At 41.9% G+C, this 27,871-nt stretch overlaps 2 protein-coding genes across 2 annotated transcripts in view; one reads left to right on the top strand and one right to left on the bottom strand.

Moving 5' to 3' along the window:
- Positions 1–572: 572 nt before the first annotated feature.
- Positions 573–26,304, bottom strand: LOC118114807 (phospholipid-transporting ATPase ID). The gene is made up of 28 exons (XM_035165495.2): positions 26,210–26,304; positions 18,266–18,391; positions 17,753–17,811; positions 15,605–15,718; positions 14,603–14,701; positions 13,559–13,620; positions 12,793–12,865; positions 12,448–12,518; positions 12,047–12,129; positions 11,796–11,954; positions 11,596–11,684; positions 10,699–10,892; positions 10,311–10,519; positions 9,965–10,008; positions 9,494–9,659; positions 9,005–9,193; positions 8,743–8,858; positions 8,455–8,619; positions 8,195–8,306; positions 7,909–8,014; positions 7,658–7,790; positions 7,065–7,248; positions 6,628–6,851; positions 6,140–6,223; positions 5,452–5,697; positions 5,235–5,373; positions 4,296–4,426; positions 573–3,914 (listed from the first exon to the last, which is right to left on the bottom strand). The coding sequence occupies exons 2-28, from the start codon at positions 18,306–18,308 to the stop codon at positions 3,585–3,587; spliced, it is 3,624 nt and encodes a 1,207-aa protein (XP_035021386.1). The 5' UTR covers positions 18,309–18,391; positions 26,210–26,304; the 3' UTR covers positions 573–3,584.
- Positions 21,638–27,871, top strand: part of LOC118114808 (metal transporter CNNM4) — a 41,586-nt gene continuing 35,352 nt past the window's right edge. The window contains exon 1 of the mRNA XM_035165497.2: positions 21,638–21,754. Coding sequence (XP_035021388.1) covers positions 21,726–21,754 — 29 coding nt within the window. The 5' untranslated portion in view covers positions 21,638–21,725. The remainder of the gene's footprint in view (positions 21,755–27,871) is intronic.

The raw sequence follows: 27,871 nt of genomic DNA, 5'->3' as shown, positions 1-27,871 counted from the left end.
TTATCCCCTGCAGGGCCTCCGAGGCTGGGACTCACCCTGAGACAGAGACAGGTCACACCCTGGATGATTTACTGAAAAACAAACTTCACAAATTAGAGCAGGAGGCCCCAGTTGACCTTTGACCCTCTGGAACTCATTGTGACCGTGGTTTGTATTGTACCTGCTCAGTCAAGGCAGTGTTTCCATGTGGCCCTTCAGACGTCAAACTGTAAAGATATGACATGTTGGAGATAATGGAGACGGACTCAACTCGATATTATGAGAGTTGTGGGTTGTTATTGTTTGAAAGATCGTTGCATGTGCTCACATAAATAACGAACATCATGTGCTGCTCGACAGAATAATAACAATCTGCTGTGGTTGTGTTTGAGCTCAGTAAGATTCTTTCAGTGGTACACACTGATTAAAACCATCAGGCTGGTGGGGGGGTGTTGTGCTGAGTATATTGCATCATCTGCTGGTGAAAAGAGAAACTGCAAACAGATAAAACAATGTCACGTCAATCAAATGAACAGAGGTTAAGTTTTACAAATTAAAATCATTCATTTTAATTTATGTCACAAACAGCAACATGTTGTAATCGTGTTCTCTTTATTGCGATAACAACTTTTAAAGTACAAAATTATACAAAATGATTATTAGGAAGAGCAGTTCAAAAATCTCATTTCTTAAACTGTTACAGTTTCAGTCTTCGGGACAAAAAGAATACAACAAAAATGATTGTAATATATTGATGAATATCATTGATATTAATATTATCCTTAAAGTTATTTTATGATTGCTACTTATTTTGGAAAGTACCACAGTGATGCTGGGGGAGGGGGGGGTGCTTATTTCAGCAACTCTGACACATGAGATCATTGTCATCTTGCTCATTACGTTTTCAGCCCAGTCCGTCTGCATGAAAACTACTGAACGGGTTCCACATGACTTGGTGGAAGGATGAGCCAAGAGAGAATTTAAGAGGCCGGGTTAGAGGTGTTTTTGACATTGTCACTGATTTCCCTGGAAATAATTCATGAATCTTGATGAAAATTTGCATATTTATCTGCTGGTTGCCGGCACCACGATGTGATCGAGTGTTTGCAGTGACGTGAAAATCTGACACAAAACTGGACGAGCTACAAAACTAGCAACAGTTTTTACAAAAGGTGCTACAACATGTACTTTCTTCTGCATATTCAAACTCTGAAATATTTCCATGAAGAACACTTTACAGTACAAAATCCAATGAGCTGTCGTTGGTGTGAACCAGCTTCACATACACTGAACTCCAGCATCAGATTCTTTAACAGTTTAGAGTTAACGGTGACACACAAAGCATTAAAAAGAAGAACCAGGGTTTGGATCAGAAGTGACAGATATTCAGATAAAAACACTGAACCTGCTCCAACAGGCTGTTGCAATGATTTCCACTGAACTGTGAGTGAATAAAACCAGAAGTTGCATATATACGGACACAATGAGGCACAGAGAGAAAAACAACATGTGGGCAATTATCAAATATTTTACAATTATTGAATCATTTCCATTTGGACTCTTACAGAAACCTCAACACATCAAATAATAAATTAAAGATTCACATGTCCAGCTGCAGATATAAAAACCCTGACCATGTACATAATGTTTCCTTTCTTAACATACAATCATCACTAAACCTTGACTGTTACATACAAGGATGTTTACTTATTTTCTGTTATACATTCTTGTCATTCTTGTTTCCATGTAAGGGTAAGAAATCCCTTTATTTTTTAATTTAAGGCAGCTTCTGTGTTTAATTTATTTTGCATTACATTCTGCAGTCTGCACTGCAGATGAGTTACTACACAGCCAGTTCACCTCTCTGCTGTTTAATGGGGTCAAAATGTGAATTCCTCTTTTCTAGTTTCCAACATTTGCAGGCAAAATCAAACCTAGAGGCTAAAAGCTGCTGGAGCAGAAACTCAAGGTGCACAGGAGGAACATTCTGGTGCAGGTTCTGAGCGACAGTAATTGGATCCAAACTTGATCTGGAGGCCTCCATGTGCAACACGGCAGACTTGAATCTTTTACAAACTGCACTGCAGAAGATACTTTAATCAAATACATGCTTTATGGAGAGTTTATGGGATAAATACTGGCTCTATAAAGTGTATACATTTTTTAGAGGCTGTAGGGTGTAATAATCCCTCTAAAAACATCTGTCTGCAGGGGTTTGAATTATTGAGCAGAAATGTTTTTCACTGGGCGACAGAGAATCTCTACAAAAAGATTCCTATTAAGAGCTGATTAACTTGGCATGCAATGGAGTATTACGGCCATATTGATGAAGAAGTTGTAATATTACAAGAAAAAAGTCATAATTTAATGATTAAAAAAGCTATAATATTAAGAGAATAAAAAAAACATGAATCAGCAGCAAGGTTTCACTCCCTCTGGATCCAAGATCTTCAACCAATCTTTCTTGAGAAAGTATAAAACCTCTTTGAATATCACGCAGGTGTAACCGACGACAACCTCACGGTCGACCGCTACCAAACATTTCCTCCTCCACTAAAGAGGCGGATTTTGTGATATTCTCCCTTTAAATGACACATTAGAATTGTCCTCCGGGGACAAATAAAGTTGTTTGGAATTGAACTGAGCCTAAAATTATGACTTTAATTTCATAAAATTGTGATTTCATTTTTTTCCCTTTAAGTGGCAATAATAGTCCCTTATTATTTAGTTTTTTTTTTTGCTCCACCATAACCTCTTCAAGCAGAAGATTGTCATGCTAAATTCCCTTGTCTGTTGCAGTAATACTGGCTTTTTTCATCGCTTCAATAAATCTAAAGTATGTGTCGTTACACAGTGGCACTGATGCTAAATAATTATAATTTAAAAACCACCATGTTTTTTTATGTAATACAAACTCTTCTGCTGTGCAGTTATGTTTCATCTTCACAAATTCATTCATTTCGTTTCATAAAATTCTTCCAGCTCGGAGAGGAAGTGAAACAAAACATACGGTTTGAATAAAAGTCCTAAAAATGTCCTTCACAAGCTGGATGGTCCCACAACGCTGGAGCTGAAACCCGCTGCCAGAGAGAAAAACAACGTTTATAACCTTTTAGACATTTGGTTATTATCTGGCAAAGTGCTGACTGCTCATTCAGCTTCCAGAGTTTTAAGAAAAGACACTTAAGGTATAAAAATGAACGTGTCCCCTTCCACATGGCTCTGCCGGTTATTTCCTGTTTCCAAAGCCCTGCTGTGGATCTGGACTCTCCTGGTTAGCAAAGGCTGAGGAGTCTGTAAACATCTGCAGACATGTGTCTAGTGTCAGAAACCTTTCACATCTGTCTCTCACCTGCAGGAGACGTGTTTGACATGAACACGCGGGATCCGTCAGAGGAGGCTACACATGTTGCTGCAGTTCCTTTACAGAAGCTTTTCAAACCATGTCTGTGTAGATGAGATGGACTTTGGAAAATCTTCAACATGAACTTCTCTGGAAAAGTCTGAGCAAGTTCTTCATGGTAACCAAAAGTAGAAAAGTGAGTTTAAACACTTCTGACATTCACTTGGTCCAGTTCCTGCTCCCAGATGTCCTCCCCTGTCCGTCAGAGGGCGGGGTCTCTGATAGTTCTGTACATCTGAAGCGACGTCACCTCCACATCCTGGACCTTGACATTCTGGGGGCGTCCCGTCGGGCTGTATCCGGCCGATCGTCCTATCGGACTGAAGCCCATGGTGGTGCGACCCGTGTGTGCAAAACCCAAAGAGTGCGACACAGCCGGACGCCGCAGGAAGCGCCTTGATGTCACCAGGTCCCCGTAGCCCTGCGCGTGCGAGAAGGCGTAGCCTGAGCGGCGGGTGCTGGTGCGGCGGATGCGGGTGCGGCGAGGAGGAGGGGGAAGGGTCGCTTTGGTCTGTCTCACCTTGAACATCACCTGAAAGTTTGGGCAGATAGTGACAAAGTCAGAATATTAGAGAGGCACACAGGGAGTAGAGCGGGTCGTCCACTAACCAGAAGGTCGGTGGTTCAATGCCCGGCTGATACTTCCACATTTGCATAGTGCACCCCACCTATCACAAGGAGCTAAACCCAAGTGTTTCAGACAGAGGCTGAAGAGAGGAGCTGCAGCAGTGGACAGTCAGAGCAAAGTGATGTGTTTTCTGAATATTAGAGGATGAAAACCTTTTAAAGTAATAACACAAATCTCCTTTAAACTGCAGTTCCCATAAATTGGGGGCTTTCGGGTACGTAAGCAGAAACTATCCAGTGAGTTAGATGTGGGTCCTGCTTTGTTAATCTGTGTGTGGACTGGTACCTTGTCATTGATGGTGGGGCAGAGCTGAATCAACAGGAAGCGGTAGGTGAGCACGGGGAGGACGCACAGAGTGGAGGTGATGAGGATCGTCAGCCAAACGTTGGGCTGATTCAGAGAGTTACGGGCTGTTCCTGGCACACACACACACACACACACACACACACACACACACACACACACGATTCTGTGTTTACACTCTCACCCATCACACTTTAAACATGAATATTACAGTTCTCACAGTACCAAACATCAACAGGACAAAAAGTTAAAATGTTACTGTCGTTGTGATTCATCTCACTTTAATAGTTGGTCAGGAAGTCGAAAATCATCTTCAGCTTTTCTATGAGCTCAATTCTTACAATTTTCTTCTGAAGAAAATTCATGAAGAAAAGATTCAACAGATAACTTGGCAATAAATATTATTACTCACTGCAGGCGAACTTAAAAGATAAACTGAAATTTGCTGATTGCGGAGTGCGCATGGAATCAGAGGAAGGCCTGTTTACTTTTAGATAATTCATCTTCTTAATTCCCCACACCGAGCGTCAGTGTTTATTTTGTCAACATAATTGTATTAAAATGCTGCCAAAATAAAATACAGTGTAAAATTACCAAACTTATTAATAAATCAGGAAGTCTAACTATTCATGCACACCATAAAAGACTAAGAGGCTAATGAAACATTTAATGCCAACTTTCAATATAGATGACAATATATTTAAGCCAGTTCTCGTATTTGTTTTAGTTAAACCTCATACCTTCCCTGTGCAAACACACTAAACTAAATTTAGATGCTGCATTTGTCAGTAAAATCCAGCTCATTTGAATCGTCACCATTACTCTGGATTAGCCTGATAAAAATATGAGCAAAGCTTTTCTCAGGAAGCAGAAAAAGTTCATGTTCAAACAGGAACATGGAACTGTGAGTCTCCCACTCACCTATGAAGGGAAAGGCCGACGGCAACATGAGAAACATGCCGTTGCTGTACATGGTGAAGGTGACGGCAAAGTACATCAACAGGCTGCCCAGAACGAAGAAGGTGTTCACCGCCGTCCAGTACGACATCTCCAGCCCCAGCTGCAGACGCACAGAGGAAACAGATGCTCTCATTCCACGCCTGACAAGCACAGAAGATAAAATCATTCCAAAACAAACCTGGATGCTGACGGCGAACAGCAGACACGTCTGGGTGAGGAGGGCGAAGGACTGGTAGTCGGCGACGTCCTTCCCATCGTCCCTCACCGTGTTGTGCATGGCGGCGTAGGGGATGAAGAAGAGCACCAGGGAGCTGTAGCCGCTGTGCAGGGCGCACTTGAAGAAGGCCTTCTTGCTGAAGTAGAGGTTGAGTTGACCGGGGACGTAGAGCTGAGGATGCTGGAAACTCCACACGTCGTTCACATCCTGACCAGGGGGGGGGGGGACAAAGAGATTAGGTTTCTGTGAAGGCTACATGATACCTCAGGACCTTTGGTGGTCAAAGGTCAAGGTCGCTGTGACCTCACAAAGCATATTTTTAGCCTAGTGAACACGATATCTCGAAAACCTTTTGACGGAATTTCTTCAAATTTTGTACGAATGTTCACTTGCACTCAGAAATGAACTGATTTGATTTTGGTGGTCAAAGATCTGAAATAAATATCTAGTATGAAACTGTACTGGTTGGTGGAGTCATATTTTTTTGGGGCCCTTAGCTTCATGTTTCTGTCTGACATCTTTTATATCCGTCTAAATAATACTCATAAAACACCTTGAGCTCAAATGTACGTGGAGCTGATACGATTAAATTTATATCCTTGTTGTTTTCAGGCACTCACACATAAACACACACACATCACAGTGTTACCTGATCAAACAGACTCATCCCCAGCACAGGTAGTGCTGTGTACACCAGGTTGTAAAGTGTTATGAACCACTCATCGTACACCGTCTGAGGAGTCAACAAACAACAACAAAATCAGAGGAGAATATTTTTAAAACTGGTTCAATCTTAGTAACAAAACAAAGGTAGATTGACCATATCTACATTTCTCTTTGGAAAATCATTTTGTAAAACCAGACAGTATTTGCTAAAACATCGTGGTGCATAGTTGTCTACACAATGTGAACATGCTAGTATTTAAATAATATAAAATAAAAGAGTTATTACATCTATTTCATGCTCTTGAAAGATGTTTGTCTAAACATTACATACTACACAAATATCCAACAATAGAAATATCCAACTGTAAAAATATAAATAAATACAACTTAAGGGTATAAAAGGAAGTATACACGTAAAAAAAATAAGACAATAAGACAATAAATAGCATTATTGTCTCTCCGTTCTCTCACCTGTGCTGAGAAGCCGCAGAAGAATCCGTACCAGAAGTGGACGAAGGTGAAGGTGAAGTTCTTATAGAAGAAGTAGCGCAGGAACTTGCACATGCGCAGGTAGGACCAGCGGCCATGCACCAGCAGGAGGCGCTGCAGGAAGCGGAACTGGGCGAAGGAGAAGTCGCTGGACAGCACTGCCTGCATCCCCTCCTGACCCGAGATGCCCACGCCGATGTGAGCCGCTGGGAAGAGAACAGGAAGGAAAGTCACGTATCTTTTTTTGTCTGAGGAAACTTTATTTTGGTCTCCACCAGCTCCTGAGAAAAATTAGATTATGTTTCCACCTTAAAACTTAGTGGAGGGAGATTCTGTGCATTTAGTCCATTCTAAGTAAATGATTATTTTCCAAGGGGTGAGGGAGCATCCCTGAAGCTCTCTGCTGCCCCTGCTGGTACCTTTGATCATGCTCACGTCGTTGGCTCCGTCTCCGATGGCCAGTGTCACCACCTTCTTGTACTTTTTGACCAACTCCACCACCTGAGCCTTCTGCAGAGGAGTCACCCTGCAGCAGATCACTGCTTTACACATGCACGCCGTGCGCAGGAACTCCAGCTCCATGCTGCGCTCCAGGGCGTACGCCTGAGGGACCACGGGAGAAGAAGAGGAGCGTGATGATAAGGCAGGGATTACATAACTGCTGAACATTTTACAACTGCTCAATGTCTGCAGCTGTAAATGTCCACACAGCTGAAACGGCAGTAGAAGGATGAAGATTTGTGACATTAATTTCTGGCAGATCAAATGATGCTAATGCTGATTTGATCAAAGTTGGATTACAGTACTTTTGAAAACTTGACGATTATAATCTTGACTGATAAAGAAATATGATATATGTCTTTGCTTTAGCTGAAAATGGGATCACAGAATACAGTAAAGATGTCTGATGGACAAACATCAAAATAAAGTCCTCATTCCTTAAGGTTTTTACAAGCAAATCAAGTCACAACGGAAAGTTACAGGATGCATGGTAATAATAAAGGTTCCGTACCAGACTGTGGCCGTTGATGACCAGGCCGTGTTCTCCGTTCACCTCCTCGTCCATCATCACTCCTTTCACCAGACTCCTTCCCGGCAGCAACACCGAATCCACTGCATCTGGTTTCATGGAGGTTCGGGCATTTCTGCACCGCAAGAAAATAAAAAACTGGATGGATCCATGGAAACGCTTCACAATCAGCTTGTGGCTCAGATTCTCACGGTCAGTCTGAGTTCCATTATTGTTATTTTGAGAACTCTGACCTCAGTTCCTCTCGGACGTCCTCCGGGGAGTTGCCTGAGACGATGAAGATCTCGTTCATCTCCTCTCGCAGTAGGTTGCACGAGTAACCAATGTTTTCAGCCGTTTCTGCAACAGAGATTTAAAACGTCATTGAATAGCCACAGTTCTAAAATACTAGAAATTCTAAAAACTATAGTTCATAAAATAGGACAATAATCTCCCTGTCTTGTGTCCATGTTAAAAAGGTTATATAAAGATGTTTTATATCTATAATTGTATAAATTCTCATTTTTGAAGTTACGTTACCTTGCTTGTCACCGGTCAAAACCCATATTTTGATGTCGGCTTTGGAGAGTTGCTCAATAGTCTGAGGAACTCCGTCCTGTAACTTGTCTTCTATGGCTGTTGCTCCGAGAAGCTGGTCACACATCATCATCATCATCATCATCATCATCATCATCATCATCATCATCATCATCATCATCATCATCATCATCATCATCATCATCATCATCATCAAAAGCTTTATTTAATAGAAATCCAGTTGTGTTTGTTGGGCTCTTTACCAGTAGATCCTTCTCGATCTCCTCGTACAGCTGGTCCAGTTTGCTCTCCCGGTCGTCCATCGTCGTGCTGGCCTCATGGTGGCGCTGCTTCCACTCGTTGAAATACTCCTCATCCAGATCCTTGTAGGCCAGCACCAGCGTCCGCAGACCCTCCCCTGCGAACTCCTGCAGATCAGGAAACAAAACTTCACAGATGCAAATCTTTTATACTGAAGGAGATTGTGTATTTACTCTCAGGCCTGTCGAACACTGGAACACTTTGAGAGACCACCCAGAAATATTCCTTACGTTCAGGTGCTCTGTGGTGATGTCCATCAGTTTGCTGCAGGACTGATGCAGCCTCTCGTAGATGATCGTGTCGGCACCTTTACAGTAGAGAGAGAGTTTCCCCTCCGGACTCCGAACTGTGAACACGAGTAAAAACACAAACATTTACACAGGAGAACAAAGTGAAGAGAGTGACCTCAACATCAGTTTGACTCAGAGGTAAAATGTTTACATGAGAAATCAAACTAAACAGGAGGATATTGATATGTATATGATTTTGTACCTATGACGGACATCCTCTTGCGAAAGTTGTTGAAATCCAGGATGGTCAGGAGCTCGTAGCTGCGCTGCTGTCCCATTTCCACGATGGAAACGCTGTCCGGCGTTCGTGAGCGGAAGACGAAACCAAAGTTTCTGGCTGCCGTTACCAGAGCTCCCTCATCTGGAGACTGGGCCAGGTAGCGCAGCTCGCCTGCAGGGGAAGAACAAACTTAGTTTTCATTTGTCATGACTCTCCTTCCTTTATTCAGTTCTTTTCTTGAACCTAGTCTGAAGCTTTTTCAGAAAACCAAATTACTGAAATTTTACAACCAAGGTTATTTAAATGCCAAAGTGAGATTTTTATAGAATCAGAAATACTTTATTGATCCCTGAAGGAAACTAGATTTTATTACAGTTGCTCCAATCACCAATAGAAATACATACAGACCTAGATAATCCTAATAAACAGAAATATAAAAGAGGCAGAGGGACGTCCTGGATGCCGACTCACCTTCCTTCTTCTCCTCAGCCATGACGGTGTGGCAGAGACTCAGCAGCCTGAAGAAGTCATGAACCTCGGGGTTCTCCAGCTTCACCGCCTCCACCAGCGCGTGGTCATGGAACACGAAGCGGGGGTCGGCCAGAGGGTTGAAGGAGAAGTCCACCGTCTCCGTATGCTGGAGAGACAACAGAAGACGTCTTTACTGTCTCCACCTCCCTACTTGTGCCTAATACAAGGGATCTGTAAGATTGAGAATAATGATCCACTTGAATCTCTTCCAAAGAAAACATCTAATTTGATGTAATCCAGTGAAATGAATCTAACTCTTATCAATGATTTTGTGACAGCCCGTATTTTTTGTAGAAATTCAGAGGAATACAGTCGTTATCTGAGAGGAAAACTAACTGACAGAATAAAATGACAAACAACCTGATTCACTTCTTTGATTCGAGGTATTTACGTCACCACAGTTTAACTGACCTCAGTAATTTCTAGTCTTTGTCCGGTGTAGTCGACCACGTCTCCTGCGAAGAACAAGAAAGTGATGAATCAACGCTTTGTTTTTTCAGGAAGCATAAGAAAGTAGGTAGCTAACGGACGGATGCATTTTAAGTCCTTTTGAGCAATTTGTCAGGCCACAACCACGAGGGGCCCAAGAATATTCCCTGGGGAACTCCTAATTAAATTAATGCACCCAGATAAAATATTTACAACCCCACTTAAGATCATTTATTTTCTCTTTAGCTATTTGTGTCTCCAGTTTTCTGATACGCTCAGAAACACAGAACTGGAAACCACCAAAGAAAATAAACGTCTCGAATCTTACCGTAGGATTTGCCGTTGATGGAGCACTTGTTGAAAGTCATGATATTCTGAGTGAGCGTCCCCGTTTTGTCACTGAAGATGTACTTGATTTGACCCAGCTCCTCGTTCAAGGTGGTGGTCCGAGCCTCGGCGGGGGTGTCGCTGCGAGCGTAGTACATCTTCCTGTCCCAGTCAATGTAGAAGCTGTTCCCGAGCCGAATGATCTCCACACTGCCGAACAAGATGTGGATACAGGAACTGGTTAGAAGGAGAATCACTCCTGTTTTTGCCCCTGTCCGTTGGTTTGTTACGCAAAAACTACTGAACGGCTTTCCACCCAAGCTCTGTACCTTGATTGATATACCTTGATACTTTAACTGCATCAACAGAAACTTCACACGTGCTGTTACCTGACGTAGAGAGAGATGGGAACCACCGTGTTGAGGATGATGACGTAGGACCAGAAGGTGAGGAAGGCGGAGAAACCGGCATCGATGCCGTCTTGCCTCGGCAGGAAGACCGTGAACTGGGAGCCCTCGTTCTTCTCCCAGAACAAGTTTCCTATCGCCAGGATGGTGCACATGAAGGCGAGGAAGCCGAAAATCTACAGGGAGAGAACGGAGAGGGAGAACTGGAGTTCAGAGGGAGAACTGGAGATGAAGATCATAGAAACACGTAACGCCTTTAATCAAGAGTACGAGTATTTCTTGAACTACAGTAAAAGTAAAAGAAAAGTTAGAACCTGTTTTAATTTAAATTCAAAAATCTAAAATGTCTGATGGAAACATTCATATCAATTCCATTCAATTTAATTCAAATAACTTTATTGTCCTCACCTGTGATACTTGAACTTTTCGAGGCATATTTGTTTTTGAGTATTAATCATATTTTTTACTGTTCCCTATTTTATATATTTGCTTATGCACAAACACACCACAGCTAATTCTTTGAATGTGTAAACCTACTTGATTTATTTATCCATTCACTTCATTTGTGTAAAAGCATCAGTGATTATCCTCACGTTTATTACAACAATATACAACGTACAGCTTACAACTGTAAAAGTAATAAATAAACAATAAATGGTCCTGAATGTGAGTGATCAGATTTATTTTCTAATTTAGTTTTAGTTTTCCATATTCCTGATATTTTCTATTGATATTAGTTTGATAAATTCATAGTTTCTATGTATCTTCCTCTCGCTGCTCTGGTTCACGGCCCAATCGATCTGTTTATTCCAAATAAACCATAATGTCTGAATTAAAAATTAGCAGCTTAATCGATCACATCATCTCAACCAGACTCACACAGAGGACGAGGACGTTCATCAGACGATCGATACTGGTCCTCTTGAACGTGCTCTTCCCACAGTTCTGCATCAGTTTCGTCTCTGGACCTGCGAGTGAAACAGAACCGAAGAAGAGACGAGTAAAGTCTCTTTACACATTATTTACAGTATTAGTTTCATTATTAGAACGAGTCCTTGTCCGTTAAACGTCCCGCTCACCTCCGAACAGCACCAGTCCAAAGCACCACTCGGTGTTCCTCAGGGTGCAGCCTCGCAGCAAGATCTTCTCGTTGTCCAGCGAGTACTTCTGACCGGCGTACGACAGCGTTCCCGTGAAGCGATCGAGGCGATTGTTGGGGGCCTCACATCGCACCTCGCCTTCGGGTCAGAGAGAGGAGACGCAGCAGGTTAGAGAACGAAAAACACACGATTTCAGCTCAAATGTGATTACTGCGGTTTTTAAATTATACCATTAAAGTCAGCCAGTTTTTCGATGTCGTCCCCCAGGTCTCCTGTGATGGGCAGAGCCTGCCTCACCTTCAGGTTGGTTTCTCTGAGGAAGATGGGAGGAAACGAAGAAGAGGAGGAAGAGGGGATGAAGACAAAATGGAAAAGCATAAGTGAACAGTGATAAAAGGAAGAACAGAACAACACAATGAAAACCTGTATATTATTGGTTTGTTTGTTTTTATAACTTTCTCTAACATTGCGAGATTCAATTTTTCGGGACATTTCTACTGATTTCATATATAATTCATGGATCTTGATGAAAAAAATAAAATCAGGCACATTTACAGGATTTTGATCAATGAGTGTGTGTTATTATTATTACACACATATTGTCATTCCAAGACAAAGAAGCCAGACTGACCCGTCGAGCTCTGCTGTCTCGATGTAAACCAGGTTGAGTGGTTCACTGCTGGAGAGCAGCAGGAGGTCGGCCTGAAATCAAACACGATGCCAGTTTGTTAGTCTGATGAACAAAACAAACATCGAAGGCAAAGTGTGTGAAACTATATAAAACAGTGTTATACATCAAATATTAATAATACATAACAAATGCAAATGCAGTGATTTCTGACAATTATAAAATTGATATTTACATTCTAGAAAATACACAGATTAAGACGTCAGCTTCCCTGAGATGATTTTTTTTTAAAGATCAATAAATTGCATATAAAATAAATGTAGAAGCTTTTATTTTGTAGTGACTCACAGTGACAAACTGGTTGTTTTCCAGCTTGATGATGTCGCCCACCTGCACGTCCATCCACTTCTCGCTCCGCAGTCTGAGAGCAGGAAACACACGTCAGGTACGAGGCTGTTTCCTCGTGTAAATCACACTATTGTCTTTATTCTTATGTTTGATGAGAACAGTAACTGAAGCTCCTGCAGGATTTTTATACACTGCACTGCTGCCACGTGATTGGCTGACTGAGAAACTGCATGGTGAGGCAGGAGTACAGGTGTTCCTAATAAAGTGCTCGATGAGTGTATTACATTATTATCAGTTATTTCTCCACCTCGATTCTGTGCCTGGAAACATGGAGGTGAGGTTTGAAGCAACTTTTAGAGCTTCACTTGTGGAGATAAACTTTTAAATACAATTTTAGGTCCCAAGACACTGGGACCTGCTGGTTCTCTCTGGATAGTCTTGACTTGTTTATGTATATCTGAATTGTATAGTCCTGAATTTCGACCCATCTGTTTATTCGCTGTGTGTTAAATAATCTAAACTCTTTCCAGGAACGCCACAGGAAGCAGCTGCAGGATGGTGAGGAGCGCTTGTTTTGTATCCTGTTGACCTGAAGTCTGCTATCTGAAATATTTAAGGTATGCTTGATTTGTATATTGGATGTGAGGGATGCTGTATATATAGACTTTCTCAACACAATGTTCAGAATGTGTTTAACAAGGAGGAGATAACAGGGACAGGTGTATCTCCCATGATTCATTGCACATAAATACACATATATACTTACTTTCTATCAATAAGAACTTGGGCCTTTCGGTTGTTGACTTGATTGTCGCTCCGGTGACGATTCTGGAAACAACACACACACACACACACACAGACACTTGTTGACTTCGTGGTCAGTGTTTGAATTTAGTTGTGTACCCGCTGTGATCATATCAAGCCTGAACCCTGTGACCTCACTAAGGGCACAGATGGTTACCGGCGCCCATTCACCGCAACCGGTGCCCAAACAAAAACACTCTTGAGCTAATGGTTAACTCACTACATCAGTTATTTCCTCCTGGTGGTTTGGCATCTCACACACACACACACACACACACACACACACACACACACACACACACACACACACACACACACACACACACACACACACACACTTGTTGAAGCCAGAGTGAAAACTCATTTTCCTCTCATTGTTTTAGAGGTAGGACACAGTTTGTTCTGTCTGTGTTCCTCAGAAAGTGATGAAAGAAAAACAGTTTGTCCATTAACTTAAAAACCCCTGTGGGGTCATTAATCATAACTCCTAATGTCATAATTTTTGTCATTTAACCAGAATTTTACACAACATCTCCACATGTCTGTTGAGCCATACTTCTACAGGAGTAACTCCTCCACAAAAACACGAATCAAGTCATTTGTTTTTCAGTCGACTGACGTTGATCCACATCGACCTTAATCTGACGTTAACCGAGCGGTAAATGATTTGTGTGAAGACCGAATGTGTGTTTGACTGATAACACACAGCGATGTGACGAAGGCAACTGAGAATGAGATCACATGTTTTCCCTGCTGAGGACGGTGAAACAGCTTTTTTTCGGTCAAGAGGGAAACGGTGATTATACCGAACAGCGTGTGTTTGTATAAGATTCACGTGGCCGGGATATTGTTTTAATGATATGTAGCAGAGCCGGGGAGTTGAAACCATCATCACTGCAGTTCAGCTCTGGTTTAAATCCTCTGTTCATTATGTCAACTCCCAAATGAAGCTGAAAAAAAAGAGCATTTTGTTTAAAGGTGACATTTTTTTATCAAATGTTCTTACGATGTCATCGGTGGCATCTTTGGCTGCCGTCACTGACAGCACGAGGACCAGAGGCACGACGGTGGTGAACCAGGACAGAGAGGAGATTTCAGGAATCACCTGAGGAACACACACACACACACACACACACACAAAGACACACACACACAGAATAAGTTCTAGAACACACATATGAAGATGATCAAATTCGTAGATTCAATTTGTGAGGTCTGGTTCCATGTTTCAGTTCCAGTTCCAGTCGCCAAAGTGCCGCTCATTGTGGGAACTGTTGGTTTTCTCTATATTTAAAGTCTTGACCTATTATGTTATGATTTGGTGCTTAAAATTAAACTTAATTGAAATCCTTCTATTTTAGTTCATTCATTTTTTGCAATGGATTTTTGTGCAGCACCTTGGAACCTTGTTTAGATGAGTGCGATACAAATAGAAGGTTTTCCTTCGTTTGCAGGATATCTCAACTTATTTCCCCTCAATTTCCCTGAAGTTTGTATTAAACCATAAAACATTGGGAGCTATTTGTGTTGTTTCACTAAAAGTAAAAAACCTGATAAGATTGTATGAGCCACCGGTAAAACCTGGTAAACTCTGATACATAAATAAATAGTAAAAAAGCATCTCTGGTTTCAATCTGCTGCGGAGCTCCAGTTTCTTCTCGCCTATCTGCGGTGCAACGTGACCGTTCACACGATGAAGCAACTTCCTGAACTGTACGTTACACTTCCTCTACGTTTGCGCTTAATTCGCCCATATCCTGTTCAGTAAACTGTGAGAGCTGTGAGAGCTGTGGGCGAGTGGTGTTTAATCGCATCTACGTGTGACACAGATTCCAGAGACATTTTGAGTTAAAACGTTTTTTGAGATGAGAAACACATCTTACATTTAGCTCAGAGTATCTGCGTGTGTTGCAAATACTAGAATTCAATTCTGTCAAAAAAGGCCCTTTTTTTATGTTTTCATGAAATCTGCTGTGTGTGTGTGTGTGTGTGCGTTTGTTTCGCTCACCTGGAGCACCAGCAGAAAAAGGAAGTAGGCGTTTGCGATCCTCTGGAATTGCTCAAACAGGTTGAGAGGTAGGAAGGTGAAGAAGTTGTACTTGCACGTCTTGATGGCGTTCGTCTGGCAGAGTCGTACGGGGAGAGAGCAGGGACATAAAAACAACATCAGACTGATGTCACAACAATACGGCTTTCGAGATATTTACGTCCCAAATTCCTCCTGACTACAAATGATTCATATGGGATCATGTTTGATTCTTTTTAAAGCTCCACGTTGGTTAAAATCTTTTTTATCCTGACGGGAAGAGTTTCTAGAGGGATCCTTGCACTCCCGAGGCCTGATGATCCACACAGAAAGATCAATATCCTCCATCACAAAGCTGCATCTGTCACATTACTCAACACACTCTCTGCTGATGCAGCAAAAAAACTCATTAAAGCATTAACAGCCCTGTGTTACAAGACTGTTGGGAAAGAAAACTAGTTTGTGTGTAAAGCACTTTGCTGCGTGTGAATCCCTTCAACATCTGTAGGCTGTTTTATGGAAATGTGTCCCTGTGCATCCGGGATGATAACAGACAATCATGGGTTCAGACAAATATTTGCCAGTGGTTATTGGTTCTCTGGAGATTCGGGACACGTTGGCAGCAGACACCGGTTTAACACAGGTTAAAGCCGACACCGCTAGGAAACCACATCTACACCCACTAGATCTAGATTTTTCTTTGCATCTACACAAGCTCCTGGAGACCAACCCCCTCGAGATTCACACAATTCTTCCTTGGGTCGCGATCCACGACTCCACAGAACTCATGGAAGTTAATAGTTTGGGTTATATTTAATGTTTCTTACTTAAAAGAAAATCATCCAGACTTCTCCTGCTGTTAGAAATCTCTACGTGAATCATGTGTAAAACCTTCTGTTCGGACTCTCGGGGGATTTCATGGTGTTATTTGTAGAATCCCTGGTGTGGTGGGAGTCCTCCGCTCTGTCCCAGGTGGATGTTATCAGGGGAGGCTCCGGCCCGACGGCCCCTGAGTCACACGTCCCTTTATCACTGGATCGCTTCACTTACAACAAACCGACGCCCACAGACTGAGGACAGCTGCGGATGTTTCATTACACGAGCAGCAGAGGGAGAGTTTACAGCCTCTCCTGGTATTTTCCACTAGTTTTCTCCTCCTGGATTTGTCAGAAGATTTAAAGAATTTTAACCAAATGAAAGTCGAAATTTGTGTCTTTCCATGTGTACCTACAGTTTGTGTACATTTATGCATTAATGTTTAAAGTATACTGAAATATTCTGGATGTGCTTATTTAATATATAACGTGTTGCGTTTTCACCTTTTAACAATTTTAACTTTTAATCAATTCAAAAGGGGGAAAACATATTAAACAAGGAGGGAGAACTACTCATTTACATGTTGAAATGTGTTCATGTATGTATCACCTTGTACATAATGTGTATATTTGTGTACAAAGTATACTGAAATATACTCTATGTGTCTTTATCTTTATTTTGGAGTTTATGCATTTATATGTGTTGTTATTGTTTTTGAAAAATGACATACGAATAATATTCAAATTAGAATTTCACAATATCAATTTGTCTGCAGCATTGTCTCATTTCAAAGTACTAACTTCTGTTTTGTTTATATTTCAGAAGTGTCCCTTCCTGTTGGTCGCCTGCTGAACTCCTGCTGCTGTTCGCTCTGCTGAATTCTTTCACGCTGCTCTTCAGTCTCGTGGATTTCAAACATTCAAACGTGCAGATACAATACAACCAGTCGGCCGAGCTTCTGTTCTTCTTCCTGTGAAGTTAATAACTCAGTAAAACAGAGGCTCGACCTTGCAGAGAAACTGAGAACGGGTCGACCCAGCAGCGGCTGAAGACTTTGGCTGACGTCCAGTCTCCTGATAACCGCTCGAGCAGCAGGACACGCCCCAGCAGAGAGTTTCTCCGGTAAATATCTCAACTGAGAGAACGTGGTGGTAAAACTGTTTTGACTAGAAGTTGCATTTCATGAGCTGAACCCTCTGTAACCCCCCCCTCTATTTTAGGAAGCAGAACAACAGGATCTTAATTTGACGGCTGTGTGTCTGAGTGAGAGGAGGACGTGAGCACGTGAACAGTAGACACAGTATTAGTACTTACTGCGTATCTAAAGGACAGGTTGTATTCTCTGTCGTTGGCTCGGAGCTTCCTGTCCAGCTCTGATGAGAAAAGAAAGAAATGTATTATTATTATTATTATTAATTTTACGATATATTTATACGTTTTCTACTATGGAAAGTTTTATAGCACATAACCACACAGCCTTACCACATGTTACCCTCTCATGTATTTGGTTGTGTTGTGTGTATTTGGTCATTTTGTAAGAGTATTTGGTCATGTTGTGAGTATTTGGTTGTGTTGGGAGTATTTGGTAGTGTTGGGAGTATTTGGTTGTGTTGTGAGTATTTGGTTGTGTTATAAGTATTTGTTCATGAGACCTTGAGGTGAGACTGTGTTTGTCAGCGTCTGTTTTCCGCTCAAGCTCGTGTCAGACTTAACAAAGTGCTGAAAGTAAAACATTATCAGTGATGCAGTATTTAGTCACTTTGATATTTCATACATATTACGTCATCTGATGATATTTGAAGAACTGAGGATCCAGCGAGGTCTTACCCGTCTCTTTCTTCCTGACACAGTCCAGACCAAAGAAAGACATCTTCTTCTTCTTCTTCTTCTTCTGCTGCTGCTGCTGCTGCTGCTGCTGCTGCTGCTGCTGCTGCTTCTATCCAACATACCAGTCTGTGAGGAACCAGAGAAAGACATTACACTGCAGCCGAGCAAAGCATGAATCTGAGGCGCCTCATGTCTCCACTACAGTGTATTAACACACACACACACAAACACACACACACACACACACACCTCAGACTATTCACTTCAAACTTCCTCTTTCTGCTAATCTGAGAACGACTGCATCCTCTTCAGCTGACGTTAAAGTATCTTCCATAACGTTCTCTATGAGGTAATCATTCTCCAGACAGACGTGCAGCTTATTGTACTTCAGCTAAAGCAGCTCTTTTAAAATACATCTTATGTAAACGTCCAGATGGTGGAGACGTCTATAGTAAGAGTTTGTGTGATTATATGTGTAAGAAAAATGGTTAATATACGTGGAACATGCTGTACAGACAGAAACAGGGAGGACGAGGGGATGTTTGACCGTCCAGCTGTGAGCTTCATGTGTGTGTTTATGTTTGATGCATGCGTGTGTGTGTGTGTGTGTGTGTGTGTGTGTGTGTGTGTGTGTGTGTGTGTGTGTGAGTCCAGCTTTACTCCAGGTTTGCATCAGCCCTCCAGCCTCTTTATGTTCTTCCCATGAAGGGCAGCGTGACTCAGAGGGAGGATCCCCTTCTCCACCCATTCAGCCGTCACCCGACGCAGATCGACTGGTAAATCGAAAGCTGAACTCACTCTTCACGACAACAAGTCTGGTACAATTAGATTACCAAGGTGTGTGTGCATGTGTGTGTGTGTGTGTGTGTGTGTGTGTGTGTGTGTGTGTGTGTGTGTGTGTGTGTGTGTGTACTTAATGCTAAAAAATCGACGATAGAAAAAAAATTCCATTTCCAATCCTGGAAATTAATGAAGCGCAAATGTGGTAATAATGGAGGGGAAACGTCCGTGTGTGTGTGTGTGTGTGTGTGTGTGTGTGTGTGTGTGTGTGTGTGTGTGTGTGTGTGTGTGTGTGTGTGAGAGACAGGAAGAGGTTGGTTTTAAAAGTCCTGCCCCTCAGCGTTAGTTGCAGAGATGACATCAGCGTTGGAGCTATAAATAACAACCACATGTGTTGTAGGAACTAACAGGAATACACTGACTCAAAAACACACACACACACACACACACACACACACACACATTGTCAAAGTCTAAACACTAAGCAAACAGTCCACCTATTCATTGACTATAAAACTAAATTAACCACCCTGTTAATTCTGCAGCCAAACACCGAGTCATGTGACCCGACACAGAGGGACGTCCCTGGTCTGGAAAAAGTGAAATTTAAACTCACTGCATTCATCATGAAGCTTTAACGAGACTTTAACTGTGACTGTCAGAACGGTGCTGAGCCCAGACTGAATGAAGCCGTTCTCAGACGTGCACTAAACGTCCAGACGTTCTCCTGAAGTTTTCCAGAGGGACTGTAGGTGAGAACCAAAATGTCCAAGTCAGTTGCTGTGGACATTTTCTCGGAACTTCTCCAGGAGGAAAACTTCCGGAGAATTCACAGCGAGTAAGTGTTGACGAGTTGATGACGACACACACGGACACAAAACTGGAAGAGCACAAAAATCTCAGGATGAAAAAGAGGAGCCGTAGAAGATGCAGACGAAATTGCAAAAGTCCAGTCCCCAATTTTTCTGGACACTTTCTGTTCGTGTCTGAAACGGCTGAATGTCCATCTTTCCTGAGATAGTAATAAATGGTCTTTTCAGCAGGAGCGTGAGACAAACATCTGGGCCCTGACCCATGCAGCCTCAAGAGGAGATGAACCTTTATTGATCCCAGAGAAAATCCGATTTGACAAAGAGTCAGAAAAAAAGCAGTAGTGCAAGAGGAGACACACACACACACACAGACAGACACACACACACACTCACTCACAAACAAAGGTGTGTAACAGCATCCCAGTGTCACAGTCACCTGTGACTGGCTTCACAGGTCAGAGGTCACGCAGATGAATGGGTGTGTTGTCCGATCAGTGATCTCTGGTTTCTCAACTGAACAGAGCTCTACTATCAAAAGGGAACGCTTCTCTGCAGCTGAAACAAAGAGCCTGTGAGTGCAGGTAGTGTGTGTGTGTGTGTGTGTGTGTGTGTGTGTGTGTGTGTGTGTGTGTGTGTGTGTGTGTGTGTGTGTGTGTGTGTGTGTGTGTGTGTGTATAGACAGAGTTGTGTGTATTCAATGGATGAAGACATTTTTGTGTTTTGAGAATGGTTTTCCAGACATATCTAACTTTACAATTGAGCTGCAGATGAACGGATTAATCGATTGATGGATATTATTATTACCAACTAATCAAATAACCATTTCAAGAATAGAATAAATGTCAGATTAGCTGGTGACGAAAATAATCAGTGGACACGATTCCTCAAAATATCATATCATTTACTGGAACATGTGATTTTATATCATGACGTCATCAGGACCTGAGAAACCTTGAATCACTGCTCTTATTAAAAGTCTCCTCACTACAATGACGTGAATCAAACAGAGGGAGAAGAAAACAAAGAGCTCTGTGCTCACAGCAGTGGAACTGAGATCAGAGTTTGACTTGAACAAGACCACAAACTTCTTGGAACTTCTGGAGGACGATAGGAGTTAATGCATAACACTTACCACAGATCAGACAAGAACCTACAGTTTCCTCTGTGTCTCTTTTGGTCAATGACGAGGCGAGAAATGCACAGAGGAGCAACTCTGTGCATTTTTGTCTCCAAACTGAGAGGCGAGGGTTTGAGGATATAAACAGAGAAGCTCTTCATGGCTCTGAAACATCTTGAGCTCTGAGAATAAACAGAGAGCTTTAGGTAAACGTTAGGAGCTTCTCAGGTTACGACCATTAAGAGGAATGGATTGGGATACAACAGCTCCCAGGGCACAAAAACCTCCAACGTTAGAGGAAAACACCAGACTGAACACGACCACAGTCCTGCTTTTGAGTCTTTGTTGTTGTTTTGCGTCTCTATATTTTGTGTCTCTTTGTATTCATGTTGAAACACGTTGGGTCTTTCTGCATCTTTTCAGGTCATTTTGTGTCTCTTTGTGAAAGCTTTGCATCCTTTAGCTGTCGTTTTGTGTCTCTTTTTGTGGTCATTTTGTCTCTTTGTGCTCAATCAGGACATGTCTCTCTTGCCTAGTTTCAGCTCCTCATTCCCGTCCTTGTTTGCCGTGACACGTGCCAGAAATAAACTAATAGACACTTCTGTGCGGCGTCATTTCGGCTCGTCATGCGGAGCTTTTTTTACCCCGCCGCTGATTGTGTCTAGAGCAGCATGGATTACACTGGAAGCAGAGTCTGTGACCAGGTCCGTCTACAGATGAGCCTTCAATAAGAAAGCACAGAGATTCCCAGATGGCTCCTGGAGGGATGAGACAGAGACAGTGAGTAAAGATGAGGGATTCTGTAGGAAACTGTCAGTGACCACAAGCCCAAAGCTTTGTCTCTGAAGGAAACAGGCCGGTGTCCAAACTGCTGTGTTGGTGTTTCTTCTTCCTCTTCTTTTTCTGGTGTTGTTGTTTTCGCAGTGACACCCATCATTTAGGAGAAGACTGCACCGAGTCACCACAACTGAAGCACGTGTACGACAGGTGCTGACGTCAAAGTTGGCGCAGGCAATAGCCAATACCACAAGTATGGGTATTCTGTAAATTCCTCATGAATTTACAGAAACCCCTGTAAAGATAATTGGTTGAGAACTCTGAGGTTTTTATTTGAACCTTTGAAGAAGAAATTGCTCAAACACAAACTCCTGGTTTGGATTTTCAGGAGAACTCAGCCTTTGACCGTCCAGCTGCGCGTGTTCTCTGCTGCACCTCTATCAGCAGGTACTCGTCTTATCGGGCTCAGAGCTAATAATAGCTCTCATACACTCAACAAACTGACTGCTGTAAAATTACCAACAGAAATACATGAAGCCACAAAAGGTCAGGCCATTCATCAACTAGAACGATAATCTGTAACTATTTAGAAAATGAATTTATTGGAAAATGAAAAGAAGAAACAATACTTTAACTGTTGGTTTGATCAAAAGTTAACCATCAATCTAATTAATCCACAAAATAACCAGCAGATTAATCAATAAATGAAATAGTTGGTCAGTTGCAGTCGTAGCGGAGCAGAGGGACTAACTTCGTATTCTTCATCATTGAGTCAGACCAATAAAACCAGTCAGCTTCTGTATGTGTCACCCAGTACATCCTGTGTTGATGCCAAAAACCTCTGATCATTGGCCAATACAATTAAAATTCCCGTAAGTAAGGAAGGAAGGGAGGAAGGGAGGAAGGGAGGAAGGGAGGAAGAAAATATCACACAGTAGCACAGAATAAAAACACAGCTTCTAATTTTTGTGGAAAACTTTTAATTAGATCATTTCGATTTTCAGTTTGGACAAAAGACTTTAACGTCAATCCTCCCTCATGTGTGAAAGCTGCTGCAGCTGATTGTGCAAACACTTAATATTGTGTGTCTGTGTGATTTCATCATAACTACCTTCAGGTTTCAGCCCAGAAATCTGTAACGGGAACTCAGTGATTAGAGGAAGTTCCAATTTCCCACCAACAGCTGACGTGACATTAAATCAGTGAATTTAGATTTGAGAAAAAACAAAAAAGTTGCTTATTTTATCTTAACAACCTTTAAGACCAGATTTAGATCATTAGATATGAAGTTGACAAGCATCGTGACTCATATGACGACTATCTTTAGTCTCCCAGACATTTATAACTCGTGGTTTCCTATGGATATCTGATCATTTATAGGAGATAACCAGCTAACAGCTTCTGGTTTTGGTTTTGTGTTTGCGTGCCAGTTGCCTGTTCTGCTCCACACTGAGCCACGGAGACCATGTTTGTTTTTGGCTTGTTGATTTTTCCGCTAATTCAGAGCCTGAGCTAACGACCTCAATGACATGGAACTGATAAACATCCACTTTTTACAGAGCAGCCACTGAAAAGGTTTCTCCTTTATTTAATTAACTAAAGTGTGTGAGTGTGTGTGTGTGTGTGTGTGAGTGTCTCCACTTCCTCCCACTATCCAGAAATGAAGCCAAAATATCCGGGATGTGAACGGCCGAGTAGTAATTGGAGGGTCGAGCTGATGTAGCGACCAATGCATGTCAGTCTCAGCTGTCAATCATGACGTTTCACCCCATTTTTATAGCGTCAAATTAAAACCAAACTTAATAGAAAAATTAAAGCTTGAAAAAAAATCAGTGTGATAAGAACAACCTAAAATGACAGAAACCATTTTTGAGAAATATTTATCTAAGGTGTACTATTTTGGTCTATGTCCCATCCACTAACCTGGAGGAGGTGGGGGTTAAGACTTTATTGCAGCCAGCCACCGGGGGTCATCAAGACGATTTGGCTTCGCTTTTCGGGAGCTGTCATGTTGTCAATCTTTATATACATGGTCTCAGGTCAATAGCATCGGAACTTTACAAGATACAGTCACCGAACATTAAAGGTTTAGAAGATATCGAGAATCATGAAAGTCAGGTTTGAAGATCAACGTGCTCATTCATGCTCAGTGCTAATGTAGAGTTTATTTTAACTTTATCTCTTTCCAAAGAGGATTTATCAAGCAGGCAGCTGTACGGCAGCCTGAATGGGGTCCTGACGACGGTTTGCTCATTTCCCACTTATCAGATTTCCTAGTTCCTGTCACTCACATAATGTTCAAGCCTCCACAGAATCAGTGGCAATCTAACCGACAACCAGGCTTAATCAACACACTGATAAAGGGTATTTCAATGTTTCTGTGAGTCACTGATTAGTGTTTTTCTCGGAAGTTCACTCTTTCCCAACTCTTTACCAAAAGTAGCGTCACACCTGGGATGGTAACTTCCTGCCTTGTGCAGGTTTTATTCCCTTGAGAACTTTACGAAGTGAAGTGATTTGTGACTCGGATGCATGTTTGATGCATGATGTGTGAGATGTATACACAGACGTAAGCATCCGACCCCGTTACGACCTCATTCCAGCTGACAACAGACACAAGGAGAAAGTGAGAAGCAGTTATGACACAAGGGCACAAAACAGTAGCTGCGCTTTGAGCAAAGGCCCAGAGCGTCGCACCGAAAAGGCCCGAACAATCGAACCTCTGAATTATTCACCTGACCTCTCAGGCCACAAAGCCACTCCTCCTCTCATCTTACCTGATAACAACCTCACATTTTATTGACCTTCAAAGCTTAATAATCTGCCCAATGTACCATAAAGACTCTCTGACTGCTACTGTGGCAGACGCAGGGTCACATCGGTCCAACAGCGGATGAACGACAAGCTGTGACACCGAGTTGGCTTAAAATTGATTTGTACGCAGGGTGGAAGTTGTTGATCGAAATCAAATTCAGTGAATTACCTCACACTCATTCAAGATTTTATGAGTATTATCACCTGAAAATGTTTACATGCCCTAATGTTCAGTCAACACATACTGAACGGATACTGTCCATTGCTGCAGCTCCTCTTTTCAGCCTCTGTCTCAAACACTGTTAGTGATTCTCAGGTTCCTCAGACCAACAGACCAAATGCAAAGAGGTGGTCTGGGTCTGGATCAAACTGAACCATGGTTTGTTGGTTGTTTTTATTGTGAAACCACTTGTTTGAACTAGTGTTGAGTGCTGCGCCTGAAGATAGTGGGAGTAAAAACCATAATGATTCACCAAATTAACTTCTTCATTCATTTTCTCCATTCAAACAGAAAGACTACAACCAACTGACAACACGCTGATGTCAGACACACGTCTACAGACCAATGAGTGTCGAGTATACAGACCACATAGGTGATGACGACAGGATGTACGTGTGCTTCTTAGCTGTGTGTGTGTTTAAGACAGGAAGAGGTTGGTTTGTAAAGCCTCTACCAAAACTAACCAGATCAAATATAAATAATGAAGTTTATATTTTGAAAAGTTGTGATCTTGGGTCTGAAGATTGTGTCGGTATTTTAACAGACCTCTGACAGGCAATGTTTGAAAACAGTTAATTAACTGAAGTAATGAAGCATTCATGAAAAACATTGACTTTAAAATCGTCACTGCAGATAAACCAGGTGGGATGAACACAACGTTTTCTAACTTCACTCTGGACCATAGACTGTTTATGAAAATCTCTGCTCACAAACAAGAAATTAAGTGTTTTGCAGACGTGTTTGAGGAAGACTCGCTGGTGAAGAGGAATAATTCTCAAGTAGCTGCTGAGCATCAACACAAGGAAACAGGCATTGCTGCAGTTATCACTAATACAGGACATGAATAAGTACTTTTACTGACATCACCAAACACACAGTGTACTACTTACAACTACAGTGTATGTACATAACAGTTCTCATCCTCATCCGCATTATTACTATCCACACTTTAATGTTACTTTTACCAACAAGCATCAAAAACAATGTGTTAGAGTAAAAACTTTGTCAAACACACAACAGAAGTCTGTCGCTGCGGTTGTTGTGGAAGTGGCGCTGATGAGAAGTGAAGAGAAGGAAGAAAGGAAGAAAGAAAGAAAGAAAGAAAGAAAGAAAGAAAGAAAGAAAGAAAGAAAGAAAGAAAGAAAGAAAGAGAGAGCACATGAGAGTTTTTTCCTTCCTCAAAAACAGACTCCTCCACCTTTTCTTGCCTTTTCTTTCCTTTCCGTTACTTTCTCTGACTCCCTGCAGGGAAGCGGCGACGAGGAAGCGAGGAGACAAGCGCTCACTTGGCTTCCTGTTCGCCCTTTCTCCTCCATCCCCTTTTCTCTCCCCCCAAAAGTCAACCTCACCCTGTCACACTCACCCTCCACCTCCACTCTCCCACCCTTCCCCTCCGAGGGCAGTGAAAAGACGCGTCTTCTTACCGTGCGTCCTGGCGCGGAGCGGTGCGTCCTGGCGCAGAAAGTCTCCAAACTCCGAGGACAAAAACGAGGTCTGGTGTTTTCCTCCTGGCCTCCCACCACCCCCTACTACTCCCCTCCCTCCCTCACGCTCTCCCCTCCTCTACTTTCTCCCCCCATCCTCCCCTCCTCTCTCTCTCTCTCTCTCTCTCTCTCTCTCTCTCCACCCACCTCCTTTGGTCCATTGGAAAATGTACTCATTGTATCTGCAACTAATTTGCCAAAAGAATTTCTCGTGACATATAGCGCCAAATGTTTAACTCTAAAATCACCAACAACATAAAATTACACAGATTTTTTTTGTAAACACACAAGTTTTCCTTTTGAGACCTTTGAAATTTGACTGTGATGTTTTTTTTAGGTTTACACTGTAAGAAAAAAGACTGCATTGACAGATTACTTAAATGAAAGCGTAATGTCCCGGAAATTAATCGATTGTAAGATTTTTTTTTTTAATTCAAAATCCAGTGAACGATGCCTGTAAAACACGATAATAGTCCCCCGATAAAAATAAAGTACTGAGAGTCCTCACTATAGATATATACATAAATAAAGAAATACGAGTCGTCTCAGCTTCCTTCCTTATCTTATCTCAAAATCGTCACAATACAATAAGTCATTAAAATGTCATAAGGAAAATAATACCACAGTTTGTGAAGTTGTAAAATATCATATACTATGACAAGGCACAACTATTTTTAGAGTAATAAATGAGTATAATGACGCTATAATTGTTTCTCCAGCTACCAAACTGTTTACAGTGCAGTTTTAAATTGACCTGCTGTATGCATTGACCATAATCTGACCACAAGAGGGAGCTCTGTTGTCAGTAAAGAAATACACTGGGAGGGAAAACTAAATCACAGCTATTTGACTCCTGTTACTCTTTAGACTGATAGTTCTTCACCTTTTTTATTTTCTACTTTTTTTCTAAGTTCATCAAAGAGAAGAAATACTCTTAATGAAGGAATCTCTCTCTGCGGTTTTTCCTTGGACACTAACATACACCTGAGGTCAGTTTGAGCTTCAGAATGGAGCCGGTGGGTATTCGGTGTTTGGCAGGTTGATGGAAACCCACAGTTTGTCTTCCAGCATGCAGAGATCTGTCCTTCTCAAAGTGAAATGCTGTAATAACGTGCCAACTTTCCTGAGCCATCAGAACTCCAAACTCTGAACAACTTGCAAATATGATAGTTTAACATATATACTAATGTATCGTATCCATTCTGTGCAGCATGTGATAGGTTTGTGAAGTTACTGAAGTCAGCTACTCGTCAGTGGTGATGACACTTCACAATGCTTTGAGCTCAAGCCAAGTTCATCACTTTTCGTTTTCGTTATTGACAACGCTTTCCTGTATTTTGCATGTGTTGTCACTTTTTGCAGCGCATGTGTCATCAAATTGATGAAGTTGTTTTCTTACTTTGCACGTGTTTTTTTTCTATTTGCGTGTGTTTTCTAACTTTGAACATGTTTTTTTTACTTGCATGTGTTTTCTAACTTCGAACGTGTGTCTTTTTGCATGTGTTTTCTTAATTGCAGGAATTTGAGCTCTCTTGTCTTTGAAGTCGAACAAGTCTTTGAAGTATTTGTTTTTATAAGGAGTGGCTTGTTTATTTCTTTGTT

This window comes from Hippoglossus stenolepis, chromosome 9 (genome assembly GCF_022539355.2).
Source record: "Hippoglossus stenolepis isolate QCI-W04-F060 chromosome 9, HSTE1.2, whole genome shotgun sequence".
NCBI classification, from domain to species: Eukaryota; Metazoa; Chordata; class Actinopteri; order Pleuronectiformes; family Pleuronectidae; genus Hippoglossus; species Hippoglossus stenolepis.
Note: the sequence above shows the minus strand (reverse complement) of the source record. Positions and strands in the feature narration are given on the sequence as shown.